General features: G+C 39.5%; 1 protein-coding gene across 9 annotated transcripts in view; it reads right to left on the bottom strand.

The window, feature by feature from the left end:
• grip2b (glutamate receptor interacting protein 2b) overlaps positions 1 to 22,023 on the bottom strand; it is a 200,801-nt gene that overhangs the window by 70,201 nt on the left and 108,577 nt on the right. For 8 of the 9 annotated variants that reach the window (XM_037532362.1, XM_037532363.1, XM_037532364.1 and 5 more), the window contains exons 4-9: positions 17,762 to 17,907; positions 14,353 to 14,439; positions 14,155 to 14,230; positions 6,876 to 7,021; positions 3,359 to 3,506; positions 1,944 to 2,113 (exon numbers count right to left, since the gene is read on the bottom strand). In XM_037532362.1, coding sequence (XP_037388259.1) covers positions 1,944 to 2,113; positions 3,359 to 3,506; positions 6,876 to 7,021; positions 14,155 to 14,230; positions 14,353 to 14,439; positions 17,762 to 17,907 — 773 coding nt within the window. Of the gene's footprint in view, positions 1 to 1,943; positions 2,114 to 3,358; positions 3,507 to 6,875; positions 7,022 to 14,154; positions 14,231 to 14,352; positions 14,440 to 17,754; positions 17,908 to 22,023 lie in introns of those variants that run through there. The other variant, XM_037532368.1, reaches the window with a different exon arrangement.

Below are 22,023 nucleotides of genomic sequence, written 5' to 3'. Positions count from 1 at the left end.
ACATATTCTAAAGACATATTTTAGAGTGGGAACATTTACAAAGTTGCTGAATCATAAAGGAAGTTTCAGTGAATAACAACGTACTTAAGAACAGATTCAGGCAAAGGGCAAAAAACTTTAGCAGGACCCCATATAGGCTGCTAATATTGTGAATCAACTGAGGCCATTAAACCGCTCTTGTGTGCTACTATTAAACATCTGTTCATCAAATGTATCAGCATGTAAATGGGGCACAAAACCTGCACGAGTTGGAGCTGGAGTTGAAGCACTTTCTGTGAGATTTCTGGGGTGAGCGGGTCTTCCTGATTAAATCTGGCCTGCGGTCCAAAGCTCCAGAGGCAGTATTAAGCAGAAAGAGAGAGGCTAATTAAAAGAGATGACAGCAGATGAGATGACAGAGCAGGCTAGCTGTGTATCTGAGAGTTTGTGCGTGTTTGCATGCTCTATGAGTCCGTTTTCCCAATATCCTCATTTGGACCCTGCCAGTGTTCTCCAGTGAGACTGGAATATAAAATTCATGTTATGGTAATCAGTGAGAGTGTGCTGTGGCCTATTTTACACCCATCATCCATCCACAATATTTATCACAATAAATGATTGCGCATTACAAATCGCTAACTCACCACACAGCGTTCAAATATGTATCTGTCTTCACCAGTAACAAATAAAGAAGCCAAAGAAACCATTTACTCAAAGTTGATCAACAGTAATGACTAAAGAATTGGTTCATATTAGTCCATAACTAATAAACAGTAATATACAAATGTCAGATACCATTCTTCATTTATTTAATTTCCAATTTAGTTAAAGTTATACATTTCACAGAAGATATTTCTGAGAAGACTGGATATAAGATCCAGTTGCCTAAGGAAGTTTCCAAAACTGGAGTTCAGAAAAAAGAGACTCCTAACAACCACCTGCAACACCTGGTAAACACAAAAACTGTCCCCATCAGATAAACAGCCCAAAGCCTTCATCTCTGAGAGAGAGGAGAAGATCAAGTAGCTTTAGATCTGAAAACATCCACAGGTGTTTCTGTCCATCCTTCCACTGTGGGAAGACGACTCAGCGCTATGGGTCTGAAAAGATGTGTAGCTGTCAAGAAACCCTCACTGAGAAAAGGAGACAGACTCAAACAAAGCAGCTGAATAATGGATTGACCATCTCAGAGTCCAGACCTCAACATCACTGAATGTGTGGATTACGTCCCAAAATGATCAACCAACTTCAAAGACTGAACTTTGAAGGAGTGGAAAAATATCCCTGCAGATTTTTCAGTCTCCTGAAAAGAACAGAGGCTGTAATGAAGGTAAAGTGTGGATACTAAAAACATTATATTCGACAAAATGAATAACGTCTAATTATTCTAAAGCAATGTGGACATTTACATTAAAACTATTTCCTCACAACAATATTAGAGTTGGTGTCTAATAACAAACTACTCCAACATACTATATAATAAAAAAATCCAACAACATATTTGCACTATGGGAACGAATTACAAGCAGAACAACCCTTTGCAGTCCATAATGGGGTTAAACTGAATTATTAAAGCTTCCCTGTATGGGAAAACTGAAAAGGCCAGTTGTTGGCCCAGCTGTGCATTTTCTCTGATGAGAGACAAAAACCATGGACAGTTTAAAGCTCCATTTAAAAACTAAGTCATTTGGAGAACAAAATTCAAGTGTGTATAAGAAGCACAGACACTGATAATCACTACACTTAGCTTTCCTCTTGTGAAAAATCAGAATAACATAATTAAAAAGAGGATAAACTTCAAACAAATGTTTAATTCGCAAAGCATGTTTTGAATGCTAAAATTAGGCAATGATTTAGCAACGAGCCTGAAAACCACTGATCAGACTTGTGTTACGATGTTACTGCTGATCAAACCATGTTTTTCAGGTATTCCCAAACAGTAAGTCTGGCAGAAGCTCACTCACCAGTGTCCTGGGCTTTGCTGGGCAGCCGTGTGTGATGGGCAGGCAGGATCTCTAGTTTGGCCACATCTGCGGTGCTGGCTAACAACTGAGTGGCCTCCAGCACGGAGCAGTGTTCTGTACTCGTGCCATCGATGGAGAGGATGTGATCGCCTACATGCAAAGCTCCTGACCTGCACGAACACATGAAGAGGAATCAGTTGATATGGAAAACCTCAGTAGTGGTGTTCACTTCAAACATATCCAGTAAAATGTGGCTCTTTTTCACAGCTATGGTACACATATGAAGCAAAATCTAAGCTTGCTGATCCGAAGATGACACAGTCTATGACCCAATCTCACTTCTTATTTCTACCTCTTGTTTTCAAGGGTTACTTTGCTCCTTCAAACAGTGTTGCAAGGGATAGTAATTGAAACCTTCCCCCACAAATTGGGACCCTTACATTGAAAAGACTTCATTAACAGGCTACTAGGGGTGCTCTGTAGGTGATCCTGCCAGTCTGCAATGATAGCAGAGGAGCAGAATACACTCGAAAACAAGGGGTGGGAGTAAAAATAAGAAATGGGATTGGGCCTTTCTCTGTATCAGTAATTATACAATTATTCTGACAGCTGTGAAACTTGAGTCTGCTACCTCTCAAATGAGGCCAAGATTATTACTGTAGCCCAAAGTATGTGGGAACAGTATTCTTTTTACTTTGGTTACGCCAAAAATGGGAGACAGTTAAAAGAGTAATAGGATGACACTTGCTTTTCTATGTAAAAGGGCCATAATAAAAAGTGCCACTATTGCTACATCTGTTGTAAACATACCTACTGCATGATACAGCAGTAGTGAGGTTTTCCATGTTTAAAGAGCAGAAAAACTCGTTTATGATGATGTATATTGAAGGTGGAAGGCACCTTTGAAAAATGACAATTGTTTTGCGGTGGAATTTTGGGAGCAAGTTGTCTTCATTTTTCTTTTTTCCATCATTCAGAAGAAGGGCAGATAGCTAATATCATTGCTAGGCGGTGAAGCTGAACAACTTTTTGCAGCTATATAACTGTGGAAACAAATCATCATTACAGTGGAGTGAATGGGTCACTTAACCAACTGAAATGACCTGTCAGATGAGGAGGACAACAAAATAAAAGATCATGTTAAATATCTCAGCTGGCTACTATTCTCTGGCTGAAAGGGTTAAAAACTTGTCTATAGTTACAGTATATCTACTTGTGCTAAACAAAACAAAAAAATCACTGATTTCCCATATGATTCTGTTCAAAGGCTGAGGCTTCAATGCTGGCTTTGATGTATTTAATAGACTATAGATCAGTGGACAGGCTAGCAGTCAGGATTGGTTGATACCACAGAGTTAAAGGCTCTGCTGCTATTCTGAAAGATCTACAGCAGAAGCAGAAACAGAAGTCGTCACCTGTCCACCACACTGGCAGCCTTGATCTTGTCGATAACGATGACCTGCTTGTTCCTGTGGGTAGCAGAGGTCAGTGTGATGCCCAGACTTGCTCCAGGTGACTTGGCGATCTCCACAAGCAACGGTCCAGAGGCATTTGTTACTGAATCTGAAAATGATTAATACAGAAGCAGAGCTATTTTGTAGCTGAGGCACTGAAAAACAGCACAACACAGCAGATGATACACGTTTTACATGAAATTATTATTATTATCTATTATCATAGATACTAACTGATCCACATTTACTGTCTAACAGCGTCTGTGTTCACATGGAAAGAATTTTGCCAATCTGATTAAATACATTCCGATTATAGATTAAGACTGAGGCGTTTATATTCACTTTACTCAACAATCTGATGGAAAATCTGTTTACATGCTCACTACAAGTAATCCAATCCAAAGAGTACCACTGTGTAGACATTACCAAGACAACCAGCATCACGTGAGTCCAGTCAGAGTGAGATGAGCAACAGTGAGCCATGCTTGTGTTACTAATAGCTTTAAACTGATGTCAGATTCAGGAAAACATCCTTCACATGTTCTTATTATAGAAGGCAGAGAGGAAGACGTCATGTTCTGAGACACATAAGCTGGACGTCCGTCCCACTGCTGTCTTTTAAAGATCAGAGCATAAACTTCATCTCCTCTGCAGACTAGTTTCTGCTCAGCCATGATGAATGTTCTAAACTTTCACTTTGACGTGACACACATGCTCAGAACAAACTTAAGCTTTCCGATTGGGAATGTAATCGGATACAGGTGGTTATTATTCTTCTATTTAAGAGATTATTTACAGGAATACTCACCTCATTCAGTCGGATAGAAATTGTATTCCGGATGGCCTCTATCTAGTCTACTCTGACTGAGGTGTTTACACGGATGCATTCAAGTGAGATTGAGCTATTAGTGGGATTATTAATGGATTATTAGGCTGCATGTAAACGTGGCTAGTGACAATATGAAGCATAAGAAAAAGCAGAATACGACTTTTTTGGGAAGAATATTTTTTATATGAGTAACTTGCACATCTTTGCTACAGTGAGTGAGTGCAAGTGTTATAACTTGGCCCACAGGTGGGGTTAATTTTAACAGACTTGAGGGACGTATCTACACAGTCACTAAAAAGTCAACCTAAATAAATAAAAAATATCTTCACCAAATAAAATGACACAGCTAACAAAATAAGACAAAAGTTTATTCATTTTATCTTTTATAACAATCTCATAATGAGAAATATTCTATATGTCTATAAAATTACTCGCAAATACCTCATTTGTCACAGTGTACTAAATGAAGTTCATTTTTTCAGTGTAGGCCTGGGTAAAAAAGTTTTAGAGACCCCCTTTGACCTCAGGAGACTTGAGATCAGTGCTCAGCAGTTCAGTCAGATGGAACAGGCACTCTCAGGAGGAGGACTCTGAGAAACACCCTGGAGTGCTGGGGTCTCTGATGCCATTTAACTTCTGACACTGTCAAACTGCCTCTAAAATTCAATCTTCCTCTCACATTACGAAACTAAACTGCACTTGACATGAGGCTGATAAGCTGAACTGGACTAGATGGAGGTCATGATGGCACAGAATGTTGTGAAACCGTAACCAGAAACCGTATCAAGGTCTAAATATTGGTATCAAAATGTTTTTTGTTGTTGTTGTTTTTTTTATGATACTTCTTTGATACTTGATTTCTTCTATAATACTTCTTCTATGATACTTTTATGATCAGGCTTAAATATGGCCGCACAACTGTGGAAACTTCAACCACTTCATCTCAGACAGAGGAGCGTATGGTGTGTCTGTTTACATGAGCGCATGTGATAATTTGTTCATCATCACCATCAGAATCAGGGCAAGACGTTTGCTATGATGCCAAAGCAGGATCTGTCTGTGTTCTCTGCCAAAGCAGTCAAAGTCTGGCTGGGTAACACGCTTAATCTTGCAAGCTTTCATTATATTTTGGTCTACAGACAGAATTGGTCAGAAACTATGCAAACTGTGCAAATAAACCTCACCAGTGAGCTACAAAGTGGTGCACTGACACAACTGGACATGGACACGATGCTTGAGTGTGCTTGCATGCATTTAACAATCAGAAAATCAGATTTTGTCAGTAACCTGATCAATTTACAGGCACTTGAGTAATCAGTTAATGTGAAATTTTGGGGCTACATGAGTCAGGCAGTAATCTGATTTCTGCTTTGCAACCAGCCAATAAACCTCAAACTTCATGCCACACCACTATATGTGAAAATATGAACATACATCATGTAGAAGATAAATAATATAGAAATCATTTCTATCCTTCATTTTGTGAAGCATGTATTTGGTTTCAGCATCGCTACAAAAGTGTGTTGCTGGGTCTTGTGGTAATACTGCTCACTTATTTCCAGTACTGCCATCTGTTTTCACACATGCACAGACTGAGAAATCCGAAAGAAATCAGAGTAAGAGTTCACATGCACTGAGAAATCTGATTACTGAGCTAAAATGCTATTATTTTTCTCTTGGTTTTCTTAATGGGATTTCTAGACTTTTCTCCATCTGGTATGCTGTTTTCATGACCATTTGAACAATCAGATAACTGCAGAAATCTGATTATGTTTAGATTATTGAGTGCATGCAAACGCATTCAGTGTTTGATCACCAGTTTTTGAAACTCCTGTTTTTTCACTTATTTTCCTTTCACTTTCTCCTTAGACAGAAGCAGATGATCTATCTAATCTCCTCAGAAATATCTCCATTAGCCATTTTAGATGTGATGAGAAAGAAGTGCAAGGCCGCTGAGGTGAGTTTGGGTAGTTGCTTTTGTGAAGGTTAGTGTTTCTTTGAAGGGGAACATATCAGTGACTCATTTTGGAGCAGCTTTTGTTGGGAGGACACGGCTGTAACTCGCTGGTTTTAAGACTGGAAGAGTTAAAGTGGCAGTAGAGTGCAGAAAAATAAAAACAAATGGAAAATGATATACCGATTAATTTGATGCACTTACTCCCAATTAGTGTTTGAGGCTGTGAATTTTTAGTTGAATGTTTTCTGCTTTTTTGAACAATTAATAATTTGCACTTAATGGCTGTTTTGACTGAAAATGACAAACAAAAGTGTGGTCTCTGACTTTTGCACAGGATTGTACATATCCTCAAATTAAAGAGGACACTTTGCAGTTTAACATCATAAACAACTCCATGCTTCATTTTGAGTCCAAAGTAGTGCAGTTCAGGGTCAAAACAACAAAAACTATGGCCCTGTGCATTCCAACGTCCAATTTCACATATTTCACCTAAGATGAAAAGACACATGCACATGCTTACATTCAGTCCATATCATTAAATGACCGGTGCTCTGGTTGGTTTCTCAAAAACAAGTCTGAGAGCAGCAGTCATGAAATGACTGAATAATAAAGGGCTAATGCTTGTGTTCGGGGAGGTAAAGTAAGTCCAGAAGGACCAGTGGTTAAAGGTGAAGTGTAAAGCCTCAGCTTACCCATAATGGACACATCATATTCGATCTGGAAGAGGGCCTCCTGACCACACTGTGCCAATACAGTAAGGGCGTCACTATGGCAAGCACTGTGTAAGGGCACGCCGTCCACACTGAGGAGCCGGTCACCTGCCTTCAGTGTGCCCTCCCTGCACAGACAGACAGAAATATTAAGAGAATGATCATATGTTTTTTTGTTAAACAGTAGTGTAGTCTATGCCAACATATCCTGATATTGTTGCTGCACTGGTCAGTGCAAATCTGGGCAACAGCTCATAGCTGCAAACAGAAACCAGCAAACCTGGTGAAGGACATGTCTTCAGAGGATGTAAGTAAATTATCGATTACGGTCATCATATCTTCATTAATACAGGACCTTCTTTTTGAGCCTGTGCGTGATCGTATATGTCTGTTCTGTGATGGCCTGATGACTTGTCTTACCCCCATCCCCCCCCATCCCCCCCCCTCCAGATGCATAAGTGGCTTACAAAAGGCATGTGTGTTTTTGCCACTTAGCTTCCTTATATGAATTACACACAGAGGGAATGTTTTGAAAGTTTAAATGTAAGAGACTGGGCCTCATTCACCAATATCTTCATTTTTACATCTTTTTCCCTAAATGCGTTCTTGATAAAGGTCAGAAGAAAAAGCCAGATTCACAATGTGTTTATCAAACAGAATTGTGCAGGGCTCCCAAGTGGCGCAACCATCTAAGCATTGGCCCTATCATCAGGAGATCGCGTGGTGATGCTACAGCCACCCGTAGCTGGGAGTCCAAGACAGCACAACACCTCGCTCTCTCTGCTGGAGCCTATCCCAGCAGTCATCGGGCGGAAGGCAGGATACACCCTGGACAGGTCGCCAGCCCATCGCAGAGCAGATTAAAAATAAATAAATAAATAAAACCAGAATTGTGCTGCTGAGTGTGTAGATTCTGTTCTTACCTAACAACAGATCCTAAATAAGAAAATACTGGTGAATGTCTGAATCTGAAACTGCCTACGTGAGTTTTATGAAGAAATATAATAATAATAATAATAATAATCATTTTTATTTATACAGTACTTTTCATGCTGGTGGCATCTCAAAGCGCTTTACAGACAAGTTAAAATGATGAGAAGAAATGGAATTAAGTTCCACAGCATAAGAAGCATAATAACTAAACAGGGCCTCTCCATGTATTCTGTATTTTACAGAAGGTGTTTGCAGAAGGTCAGCATCTGCAGATCTAAAATCACATCCTGGAACATAAACAAACAGACACTCTGTGATGCAAGTGGTGCTTTAAGGACACGTAGAGCTTTTAAAACTAGTAGCAGAACTTTAAACTCTGTTCTGAATGATATAGCCAGTACAGTTCTTTTAAAGCGGGAGTGATTTAATCTCTGTTTTGTCTTTGTTAGGATGCGAGTTGTAAGGGATGTAGTGTTTTCTTAGGTCCAGTAAGAAGAGCATTACAGTAGTCAACTCTGTAATAAATGCAGGAACAAGTTTCTCTGTGTCACTCTGAGAGATAAGAGGTCAAACTTTAGCTATAGTTCCCATATGATAAAAAGCTGCTTTAGTGACTGTGTGACACATGCAGATGAAACAGCTCGGAGTCTAAGATCACACCCAGGTTTTCTACTTCAGGTTTGGTATATGAAGCTAAAGAACCAGGTTTCTCATTAAGCAGCTTTCTCTGAGGTTTTGTACCAACGATCAGTATTTCTGTTTTTCCATGATTTCATTTTGCAACATCCATATTTGACACACAGCTGGTCAGGGTATCTACAGAGTCTTGATCATCAGAAGGAATTTAAATGTATAACTGGGTGTCATCAGCATAGCTATGAAAATTCATATTGTTTCTTAATGACATCACCTTAAGGTTGTTAAGAACGGTTAGTGAATGAGGCCCAATGTGTGTTTTTATGATCCTGTTAAGTGTCTACAGTGGCCAACAGTTAACTGGACTGACCAAAAATCTGATATTTCTAGTAAAAAAAGGTCCACTAACTGCTGTGCCTCATTCTGTGTATATTCATTCTCCATAAGCAGAAGAGCATTCCTTAACAACACATGCCACAGTGCGCCTTCAGCTTTTGTTTCATAAATCCAATAAAGGACTTGGGTGTCCATGAAAGTGAATGCGCACAGTTGCCATATCAATGCAGCCAAGATGTCTTTGTCTCATAACTAAAGACTCTTGTTTGAAGTTTCTCTGTCTCCAACAGCCATAAGCAGTTTTTGCTTTGTTTTGTTTCCTCCTCACCAGGAAGTGCGATGTTGACACATGAAAAACGCTGCAGGAGAAGCTCTGAACAGTCGTGGAAAACACCGGAACCAGGGCGCTAAACTCGCACCAGCAGCTCAGAGTGGTACTGTTGCGCTTTGGGTGAGGGAAGAGGCAGAAACAAGAAAAGGCACGTTCGGCTCCACTTTCTGCGGCCTGTCACATTGCATTTCGGGCAGCAGTGTCCCAAAGTGCCCGGAACTAAACGCGGCCAGACCTGTACTGCTCAGAGAAGCGCTGTGTTCAATAATTCCTCTTGCATTTGACACCAACGACTGTGATCCATCTCTCTCTCTCTCTCTCGCTCTCTCTCTCTCTTCCTCTTTCATGGATCCATCCTCATGGCTCAGTTTCACACTGATGGCTGCAGTCATCTTGCTTTTTCTGCACTGACCAGTGCAAATAAGCTGCATAGTCATTCAATCGCAGGGATGTGGCACACTTTCTGATGCACCAGCTAACATATAACTCATTCAAAAAACTTGTCACTCCATTGCCTTAATGCATATTGACCGAAAGGGCACAAACAGACTGAGAGTGCATGCACTAGGAACTGAATTCATACTGTGCCTATACCGCAGAGCAAAGTGCTGTTGAGCAATTTGATGTTCTGTTAAAATGGGAATGTTTCTGAAAGGTAGAGAGTCTTGAAATAAAATGTCCTTGAAGTCCCCTGCACTTAAAAACGCGGAACTTGTGAGCAACTGTTTTCTTCTTAATTAAACCTGTTGTGGTCCAGTATAAGTTACATCACAGCAGCAAAGAGCTTCTCCAGGTGGATAACAAAGGTAGCGCTGCACTGGTACACAGGAATCTGTATTAATCTGTATTGAGAGTTTTGCACCAAGATACTGGAAAAAGCTTTTTAAGGTTAATAAATTCACGACTTTGCGAGATTGTTTTCATATAATCATGAACAAGTACCAACCACACATCACATAATCGCTCATGTAATCAGCGTTCTTAGATCAAAGTTCTTAGATTACATGAGCGTTCTTAGATCAAAGTCTTTGTAGATAAATAAATAAATGCAACAACATTAATGATGCAAAAACTGCAGAAAATCTGATTTCGTCAGTAATCTGATCGACATGTACTTGGTTAATCAGATAATGGGAAACTCCTGGTCTACATAAGTAAGTAATCAGATTCCTGCTTTGCAACCTGCCAATGAACTCACAGAAGAAGACGTAATGTAAACGTAATGTAAAACTCAACTTCATGCAATGCCTTTTTCTTTTTTAACATCGTACCACTTCACCTGAAAATATGAACATGCATCATCTAGAAGATGAAGAACATTTAAATCTTTCATTTTGTCAAGTATGTATTTGATTTCAGCTTCGCTCCATAAGTGTTTTACTGCATCTCCCCGCGACACTGCAATGCTTTATTTCTGCCACCGCCGTCTACTTTCATACATACACAGAATGAGAAATCACATGCAGTGAAGAAACCTGATTTCGAAGCTAAATTCCAGCTCTCTTCTGCGATCTAAGAAATCAGAGTGTGCTGTTTACATGACCATTTAAATAATCAGATAACTGCAGAAATCAGATTATTGAGTGCATGTAAACACACTTAGAGACATTGCATGTAAATATAATTACTGCATTTCACACTGAAATATTTCACCTAATATAATTCATATCTGACTACTTGCATTGTTGCACTTTTTTATTTAACAATATCAACTGCTAGAATACTGTCCCTACCAAATACTGTATTCTGCTGCTGCTGTACTAGTTGCTACTTCAGTGACAGCTGTGCTCATATATGCTTGACAATCTGTTAATATGTCATAGTATGTTACATCCCAATTTGCACAATTACAAATATTCTCAGTACTGTGTACTTCCTGTGTTTTTGTATTGAAAGTCTTTTGTATTGTCTGCACTGTGTACACTACATTGCCGAAAGTATTCACTCACCCTTCCAAATCATTGAATTCAGGTGTTCCAATCACTTCCATGGCCACAGGTGTATAAAACCAAGCCCCTAGGCCTGCAGACTGCTTCTACAAACATTTGTGAAAGAATGGGTCGCTCTCAGGAGTTCAGTGAATTCCAGCGTGGTACCGTGATCAGATGCCACCTGTGCAACAAGTCCAGTCATGAAATTTCCTCACTACTAAATATTCCACAGTCAACTGTCAGTGGGATTATAAAGTGGAAGCGATTGGGAACGACAGCAACTCAGCCACAAAGTGGTAGGCCACGTAAAATGACAGAGCGGGGTCAGCGGATGCTGAGTCGCATAGTGTGCAGAGGTTGCCAACTTTCTGCAGAGTCAATCGCTACAGACCTCCAAACTTCATGTGGTCTTCAGATTAGCTCAAGAACAGCATAGAGATCTTCATGGAATGAGTTTCCATGACTGAACAGCTGCATTCAAGCCTTATATCACCAAGCGCAATGCAAAGCGTGGAATGCAGTGGTGTAAAGCACTGCCACTGGACTCTAGAGCAGTGGAGGCATGTTCTTTGGGGTGACAAATCACGCTTCTCTCTCTGGTAATCTGATGGACGAGTCTGGGTTTGGTGATTGCCAGGAGAACGGTACTTGTCTGACTGAATTGTGCCAAGTGTAAAGTTTGGTGGAGGGGGGATTATGGTGTGGGGTTGTTTTTCAGGAGTTGGGCTCGGCCCCTTAGTCCCAGTGAAAGGAACTCTTAATGCTTCAGTAGAGATGTTTCAGGCTCCCAACTTTGTGGGAACAGTTTCGGGACGGCCCCTTCCTGTTCCAACTTGACTGTGCAACAGTGCACAAAGCAAGGTCCATAAAGACATGGATGAATGAGTTTGGTGTGGATGAACTTAACTGGCCTGCACAGAGTCCTGACCTCAACCTGATAGGTGAATTAGAGCAGAGACTGCGAGCCAGGCCTTCTCAACCAACATCAGTGTCTGACCTCACAAATGCTCTTCTGGAAAAATGGTCAAAAATTCCCATAAACACACTCCTAAGCCTTGAGAAAAGCATTCCCAGAAGAATCGAAGCTGTTATAGCTGCAAAGGGTGGGCCGACATCATGTTGAACCCTATGGATAAAGAATGGGATGTCACTCAAGTTCATATGTATGTGAAGGCAGATGAGTGAATACTTTTGGAAATATAGTGTATGTTGTATTGTCTTGCACTTTTGTTCCTGTGTTGTTCTTGAGGAATGCTGTTTCATTTCACTGTTCCTATGTATAGCTGAACTGACAATAAAGCCTCTTGGTTTAACTTAAACTTGAAACCACATAATCAACAAATCATTATATTTTGAGTCAGCCTTCAATGTGTCTTCTATCATAACAGCACCGACAACCGCACTTCAGAGTTCTACTTGGTATATTTTTGTTGCAAAACTACACACGTTTAAAAGTGTCTCTGACTGTCATAAACACTCTCACAGCCGGACAGGGCACTGTGTGACTAGGCTAGTAATATTAGCTAAGAAGAAAAAGACAACTGACCCTTTAAATTGACTGCCTCATCATATCGACCTATTCAGCCTACTGCTTGACCGTCCATGGCCTTCAGTGGTCTGGGACCAGGATTAAGTTGCCCTAATGGACAGATGATGAATGGCAGTGCTGGAAGTCGATGTCTGGTGGCAGCAGTGGTTTCAGCACCTTCACTGAAAAAAGGTTTGGAGTTTTTGGATGCTGCATGTTGTCCAGTGTGGGGGTTATGTTAGTCATTGGCTCTGCTGATTGTTTGCCATGTGACTACAGCTTTCCATGCTTACTAAATCTGGTCATTGAATGATGTCAGCTGTGTTGTGTTGGCCATATTTCGTCCCAGTGGCCTATTTTGTCCTTTTTTGGTTACTAGTCTGTTTACATAATTTACTCTACAAGGCCCAGAAGCTCTTTTCTAGAACAGAAGTTCTTTTCAATTACATTTTGTTGATTTTATTCAACATCACTGAGGCTTTTTTGCATCAAAAACAATGCATCCAATGTCTCTTTATCCAATCGCATTAAACAGGCTGTTTTAGTTACTGTAAGTTTAGGATTAATATATGTAAAATATATGTAAATGAGCTCTGAGTTCTGAACTCTGCACTGAATATCAAAAAGCAGTCCATGCTGAAACATGTCTTAAATTGCAATAGGCTAAATAGGCTGACATATGTAAATGTATTGGTTTAATGACATCAAACACAGCAAATTCAAAATAGCCTGTTTTTGAAACACAGTTTCAAGCATAGTTTTGAAACTTTTACAATGTTTATGTAATACATCTAAATCTTTTATTTCTAATTAAAGTGAGGAGAAGTGGTATAAATCACACCACCACTGGACTCTGGAGCAGTGGGAATGTGTTCTGTACGTTGTGTGTTCTGCTACCTGCCTGACTGCATTGTGCCAGCTGTAAAGTTTGGTGGAGGAAGGATAATGCTGTGGGGTTGATTTTCATGGATTTGCCTAGGACCCTTAGCTCCAGAGAAGGGAATCTTAATACTTCCGCAGACCAAGATGTTTTGGACAATTGTGTGCTTCTAACTTTGTGGGAACAGTTTGGGGAGGAACCTTTTCTGCTCCAGCATGACTGAGCCCCAGTGTACAAAGCAAGCTCCATAAAGGCATAGTTGGTTGAGTTTGGTGTGGAAGAGCTTGACTGGCCCTCACAGAGTCCCGACCTCAACCCCATCAAACACCTTTGGGATGAACTAAAACGGAGATTGTGAGCCAGGCCCTTTTGTCCAACATCAGTGTCTGACCTCACAAATGCTCTTCTGGATGAATGGTCAAAAATTCCCATAAACACACTCCTAAACCTTATAGAAAGCCTTGTTGTTATAGCAGCAAAGGGGGGAACTAACTCCATATTAATGCCTAAGAATTCAGAATGTGATGTCAAAAAAGCTCCTGTAGGTGCCCAAATACTTTTGTCCATATACTGTGCATCTGGTTGCAGGATTCCAGTTTGATTATAACTGGGTTATTTTCCATGGAACATAAACTGCCATATTTTGGTGAAAATACGAAATTACAGCTTGCTAATAAGACCCGTACCTGTCAGCAGGGCCTCCTGGCCGGACATATGTTACTACTAATGGCCGAGTTTTGTGCCAGTCTTCATGAGAGCCTCCTGTGTAAAACATAAGAAAATAAATATTACCCAAAACAATCTTTGCAACGGATACAAGAATATTATGTAATGTCTACTAAAAAGTTACTTAAACTAAACAATGAAAAGATCAATGTACTCACCCCGCATCACAAACCCAAAGCTATTGCCTTCTTTGTGCAAACAGATCTCGATTGTCTTAGATATAACACCTGAGGTACTGTCTGGCGCTAAGTATGGAAAAAAAACAGAAAGCAAGAAAGAGCCAACACCGTCACGGTCATTAAATCAACACATTTTACTGGGCCGGTGGCCAGCCTGGCAGACAATCTGATAAACAGACTAAACACATAAACCGACACATAGAGGGAGGTCAGCCAAAATCACTGAGCTTATAAAGTGCCGTGTATATCTGCCAGAAATGTGATAAAGACAGAACTGCTCTTACAGACTCACAATCACAATATTGAACTGCAGACCAAAAGGGATAAAATCACCTCAAGACTCAGTTAAAGTTAAATGCAGGGTTATGATACATATTTACTATTCCATGTACAAATGGATGATTTATGAGTTGTCAAAAACGTGGCTGCAGAAATATATTATTTCTGCATGGTACGAGCATGCACACACAACACTCTGATAAGTGGGCCATGCATCTTTCCTGTCAAACAAAACTACATCTATGAACTATTTTCTGCACTTTGAACGTGAGCACAAACAAAATCTTTGTATTTCAATTGTTTCAGAGGGTACAGTGATCTGAGATTATATATCAAGATCAGAGACGTCAAAGTTCTCAAAAGCAAGAGCAGTGATAAAAAATGGTAATGCTTTATGAACACTATATGTAAATTAAGCATTCATGGAATATTTGCAAACAGTACAGTATCCACTTAAATGATAATCATTTAAAACATTCATTAAATGTTTTCATTAATGTTTGCTTTTTTATTTTGTTTGCTTTTTTTTTTTTTACAAAAAGATATTTTATTCTTTCTCCACTCTTTTACACACATGCACCAGCGATTATCTATATGCAAATTATTTATATCCGTGCCTGTCACATGACAGCCTGCTGGGAGTTTGCCATAAAGCATCTGATGGACTCTCAGACCATAGTAAAGTAAATCATCCAGTCTGATGAAACAAAAATTCAACAACTATTTGGCCACAATTCCCCACAGTCTCTGTGGAAGAAACAAGGCACTGAGCTTCACCCTACAGTAAAACATGGTGGTGGCAGCATCATGGTAGATACAGAAAATTAGACAGATTTATTAAAGACATTAGCTTTTTCTGTAAAGCTGCTTTGCGTCAATGCCGGTTGTGAAAAGTGCTAAATAAACCTTGCTTTGAATTGAGCTTGGACACAGACAGGCAGCTGTATTGGATGCACCTGACTTGAACTTCACATGTACTTACAGCATTTGTATGAATGTATGAGGGCTGAGCTAAAACCAAAGCGCAAAAAGAAAAGCAGGTACCGTATAAGAGCAGACTTTACTCCAAAAATTCCAAAATAAAAGGACCTTTTTAGCTCACAGTGGTTAGTTCCCATAGTCAGAATGCCATATTAACATTAGACTGACTGCTGTCTTGTTCAATAATGATGTTACATTTTAAGAACTGTGACATTATTAAAGATGTTTTGGCCCAGAAAACGACAAGAAAGAGATTAAAAAAAAACATTTGGATACATTTACTTATTACTTACTCAGAGTTTTACTCAAAAAAGGATCATTTACCCTATTTTAAGATGAACAAACAATAGGCTACACTCTATATAGCACCAAAAAAGGGCTCTTTGGCTTTTAACAATAAATGGAAACCTTTTTGTTGCTATGCAGAACCGTTTTCAAAATGGTTCTATATAGAACCACCTAAGGCTCAAAAAACTTTTAAATCATGTGAAGTGTTCTTTGAGTCTTCATTTGAGTCTTTGAGTCTTTGTTTTCTTGACTAAAGAACCCTTGAAGAACCATCTTTTGTTTGTTTGATGATGTCAGTGGTTTTACTGAGTGAACTCTACCACACAGTGGTGGAGAAATGCCACAGTGCCATAAAGTATGAGGTGCAGTGTGACTACACTCTTAAAAAAGATGGTTCTTCAAGGGTTCCTTAGTCAAGAAAATGGTTCTATACATGAACAATCAAAGAACCGTTTGAATGATTAAAGGATTCTTTGTATCGTGAAAGGGTTCTTCAGACTGATTGAGACTGTGCTGTATGGTTCCATATAGAACTTTCTTTAAAAATGGTCCTATATAGCACCGAAAAGGGTTCTACCACTATTACAAGCCAAAGGACCCTTTTCAGTACTATACAGAACCTTTTTTGCTAAGAGTGTAGGCTAGTAATATTAGCTAACACAAAAGGAATATTGGCATTTCAAACTGGCTGCCTTCTCAGTGTTGCGAAACCTTGACTGTCAACGGCTTTTAGTGGTCTGATTGTGGGATTAAGTTAATGGTCTATTGGAAAGATGATGAATGGCAGTGCTGGAAGTCTCTGACTGGTGGCCACCAGTGTGAGCACCTTCACTGAAAACAAAGCTTTGGAGTTTTTGAACTCTGCCAGTCATTTGGTTTGGGGGTACCTCTTTCCATGCTTACTAAATCTGCTGCAGATTTTTTTAACATTAGTCAGGAAGGATCGCAGTGGTGTTGTGTTAAGTTGTTCTGATTTTATTGATTTTGACTAAACCCATAGGGCCCATGACCACCTGTAGGCCCAATGCCCACAAGCAGGTTAAAGCACCCTTTGCGATGTGATCATGAACATGTTAAAACACATATTCCTTCTTTACAGTGAATGAATACGATTCTATGCACATGGTATTAAAAAGATAAACATATAGCGTTCATTACGGCTCCCGTTAGATTCAAAATGGAGCAAATCAATGACTAAATATGCCAAATATGCCAATTCAAATAAAGCATACATCCTGTAAAATGTCACTCGTGGTTTATAAGAGGATGTCATTAGCGCTGTTTGACTGTTTATCAGTTTTATGTACACAATTCATTTATTAACTATATCTACTTCACTGTTATGAATACAACATACAACATACAATTATTACGTCCTTTTTAGTAATATATTTAAAATATATTCCATTAAGTTTGCATGAACTGATTCTGATGTAGTTAATGTAAAGTCATGGGCATTTTGTAGCACTGCTGTGTATGATCCACTCGTACCAGCACAACACACACTAACACACCACCACCACGTCAGTGTTACTGCAGTGCTGAGAATAGTACCTGCTCTGTGAGAGTATATGGGGGTCCTGACCACTGAAGAACAGGGTAAAAGGAGACTAACAGAGTACAGAGAGAAACAAATGGACTACAGTCTGTAATTGTAGATCTACAAAGTGCAGCTATACAGTAAGTGGAGCTGATAAAATGGACAATGAGCATAGAAACAAGGTCATAATATTATGCCTGATCGGTGTATATGGATAATATGTCAATCATGTGAATGAAACACTTAAATCAGAAAGGACATGCCACATGACAAGCAAGAACACAATACTCAACTTCCTACCGGCTGGGGGCAGCTCATACTCCACTTCCAACACCACACGCTCGCCCACGTTCTTCAGCAAGCTAATAATCTCATCGTGCCGCAGTTTGGTCAAGTTAATGCCGTTGACCGATTTTATGTAGTCTCCCACGTTCAGCTGGTCACTCCTAGAACAAAGCAGAGGATGAGATTAAACAACATCAACAGGAACTGAATTAAAAGTTATTAACCTGAAATGTTTTTTTATTTGTGCTGAAATCATTAAAATAAAAAAAAATGGAGGCAGTCGTGGGCTGGAGGTTAGGGAGCTGGCCCTGTGACCAGAAGGTCACCGGTTCAATCCCCAGGGCCGACAGTTCATGACCGAGGTGTCCTTGAGCAAGACACCTAACCCCCTACTGCTCCCCGGGCGCCGTGGATAGGGCTGCCCACCGCTCCGGGCAAGTGTGCTCACTGCCCCCTAGTGTGTGTGTGTTCAATAGTGTGTATGTGGTGTTTCACTTCACGGATGGGTTAAATGCGGAGGTGGAATTTCCCCGGTTGTGGGATCAAAAAAGTATCACTTAAAAAAGTATCACTTAATATCAGTAATACTGGAACCCCTGCACTAAAACAGTTTGAATATTGTCAACATTTGTAAATGTGAATCAGAATTTGCAGACTTGGATATTAGTTCATTAGTCCTTCCACTGAAGTTTGGGTTTGGGTTTTTCTAGCACTGTTAAATCATGGCAGATTAAGTTATACTACAGGGAGATTTACTCGAAAGAGGCCCTAAGTATTCTGTAATAACTCTTGCTAGGACAAAGCAATCTGAACAAAACAACATGCAATGTGCTCCTCAATATATGAAGCTAGCCAGGATCCCCCTGAGTCAGAGTGATGAGGTGGGCACCGGACAGCCATTGCATTGTTTAACTTGTGTTTCCAACTTCCGGGTGCATACCCACGTACCCCTTCAGGTGCCTGGCAGAAAACCGAGACCACTTCCAGTATCGCGTGTAATGCAATCGATTACACACAATGTCAAGGTATGTAGCATATTTTTTGGTTCATGTTACTTCATCCTAACAGGAGTTGCAACAGAATATTTGGGGCCTCTTTCGAGTGAATCTCACTGTAGAAGAATCCAAAGCTGTTCTTGCATAACGGCGCAGATGAAGAATGACTAGCAGCTCCTGAGCCTGCTGAATAATTTCCTTTTATTGGCCCTCACAGCCTAAAATAGGATGTGTTTCATGTAATTAGGATAGAAGGGCTTTACTTCTTGGCTCACTATTGCTAATCTAGCATGAATATGAGAAAATAAATATAGGGAAATTGGGTAATTTACAAATAATATATAAATAAGGTGCTGGTGCTTGTTACCAAGCTGCAGAAGATGATTCATCACCGCATTCAAATTGCCACTTGACGATGTATGACAGTTTCATCAGACATGGAGTAGCTCATGAGTCACTGCTTGAATCACCAACTTTAATGTTACTTTAATGAATAATGCTTTTAATGAATAATGCTTTTTATGATAATACTTATCATAAAAAAGTATAGGAAAAACTTCAGTAGGATATTCAGAGTTTGGAAAAAAAGGCAACTTACATTTTTGTTGATTTTCTAACAGAAAATAAAACATCCTGTGCAGGAAAAAACGTGAATATTTTCAGAAGATTTCCATGCACATTTTCTGTTTGTGCATGGAATTTCTGTTTGTTTGAGCTTAATATTATGGAGAAAAAATATAAAAAGTGCTGTAAATTTTACACAGGCCACATGATTCATTTTTTCCCCCAATATGTTAAATTCAGTTTGCTCTCTGCAGAGGATGTGCTGATGTATTTTCACATTTCCAAACTTTTAAATACAACTGTATAAATACACTTGCACTACTCCAGGGTCGGCAACACACGGCTGTGTTGCAGCTCTACAGCAGAACTAGATTTGTATGATATTTTGACATTTTGTATGATAAAATAATCCCCCTTTGATCATTCAAACACAGGATTAACATTAAATGGTCTTAAATGTTAATGTATGACTGCTAATTCAACCCTGACAGTTAGTGCGCAGATGGCTGGTCACCACAGCAACGCAGACAATAATCTCACCTAGCTACCAGCGAAAAGGCAAAGAGAGAGATTTAAGATGAACATTGAGAATTTGGAGCCAAATGGACTTATGAGCATCTATAATCACTCCAGCTGGTTCGCTGATACGTTTTATCTGCAATGAGAAACTGTCAAACACTAAAAAGTTTCAAAGCTGAAGTCAGCTTCTCATTCGAATTTTCCCATTCCACCTTAACCTTAACAGCAGAATCTGGTGAATCAGAAGTGACTTCAGCCTTGTAAAAAAATTGAACATTGAGAGAAGAAACTATTTTCTTATTAAAAGAAACTATTCCACTTTTGAGGAAAAATTTCCTGCCAGAGATGCGAGAAAAGAAGCTATTGCTGACCTAAAGTTTAAAGCAGAGTAACGTGAGTCTGCATTTTCTTTTATATAAAATTTGCTATCCTATACTATCACCTTAGCACATATTGAGACATATTTACAGCCAGGATGGTAAAATGGACATAAAACATTGTGGCTCCTAAGGTGGATTAATTTATACTGAAAGGACAAAATGGCTTCAAACATTGGGTTTGCAAACTCCTGCACTACGACATACTGCACTGTGCTATACTGTAGTTACTGTCAAAGCATGTTACTCTGAATGTCCTAATGCAGAAAAATAAATTCTTGCTGGGCCTCAATATATCCTGATTTTCTTGCCAGGCATTGCATAATCAGTCTTGGCATTCAGCACTGAATTCAACACAATTTCATTAAGTAAATTCTTGCATTCCTAAGTTAAGATTCCTTAATTCAGCGCAGTGTACAGTGGTTATCAGAACAGATATGTTAATTCTCTGTTGAATGGTGAGTCAGTCATCCAGAGTAAGAATTCTTTATCTGCTGTTGAACACGCTACAGGGAGTAAACATATGCTCATTTAGATGCTAATTAGAGAAATGAACACGGTTTATTCCCACTGTCCTCTGGGCTTGCATGGTCTGGCAGAGCGATGCCTGACAAAAACATGCTATCAACCCAGCAGCCATTCGGAGAGTGGAAGCATGTTCGAAGGGGAAAATTCTGACATGCCAGGCATATATGGGTCAACTACTTCTGCTAATGGATGAGAAGTGGTGGGAACTGAGCAAGTGAGCACTGGAACTGTTGCTCACAAGTTTGGAATCAATGTTTTCAAACATATAAAACCAATTTGGTTGCAGGTAAGTGTATGAAATGATTATAAATTTGCAACCTGTTTAACCTGTTAGGTTTAAAAAATATATTTAATCCATTTGAAATTAGTAGGCCATTAGCAAGCTGTGAATAAAGATGAAGAAATGTGTCCACAATGAAATGAAATGACTGATAAAACTGCACAGTATCGAAACTGAAGTTATGATAAAATGAACATCCAGAATGCCTCATATTTCCAAAGTGGAGATCAAATCTGAAGTATATAATTGGGAATTTTATTCACTTCTTGGTCACAAATGTCTTGCAATATTGTGTAAAACACTGCAAATTATCCTTAGGTGGACAGCAAAAGTTTGGGCACCCCTGGTGAAATGACAGTGAAAATATGTTAATATTTTAACATCCTCATATTTTACAGACAAACAACTAAGCAAATGCCACTTTTACATAACTAGTCAAATATGTAAAGACTCAGATCAAGTAAAATCAGACAGGCTTCTGCTCTGTTGGAATGAAAACATTTGTGGGTAATATTACTGACTCCTGGGACTCTCAGGACCAGATGTACTTGTGTGAGATGACAGTGCGAAATATGCCACGATGTGGCCGCAAAGTTCTTACTGTCACTGCTGGAGAACGTTTTGCCAAGAAAAACCTTCATTTATTAACATATTAACATGCTACCTGGGCCTCATGAGTGAGGAGATAGTGGGTGGAGCTACACAGTTTGCATGATGAATTGCAGTCACAGTATTTTTGCAGGGTCAAACAAACAAACTGCAAATTTCTATACTAATCCAGCAGCTCACGAAGTTGGAGATCCAAGCTAGCTGGGATGCAGCGCTCAAGAGCACTGTCTAATGGACACCAGGCCTGCCATTAAGCTATGCAAATTGGCATGGATAAAAAAAAAATCCCCAAATACAACAATTAAGTATGTAGAGGTGAGTCGCGTAGGTAGAGAACCCATCACATGTGGTAAAAACCAGATTGCGCCAGATGTGGCAAGAGTACACAAGTCCCTTATTTAAGGA

This window comes from Pygocentrus nattereri, chromosome 21, assembly GCF_015220715.1.
Source record: "Pygocentrus nattereri isolate fPygNat1 chromosome 21, fPygNat1.pri, whole genome shotgun sequence".
Lineage (NCBI taxonomy): Eukaryota > Metazoa > Chordata > Actinopteri > Characiformes > Serrasalmidae > Pygocentrus > Pygocentrus nattereri.
This window is presented reverse-complemented; position numbering and strand designations above follow the sequence as displayed.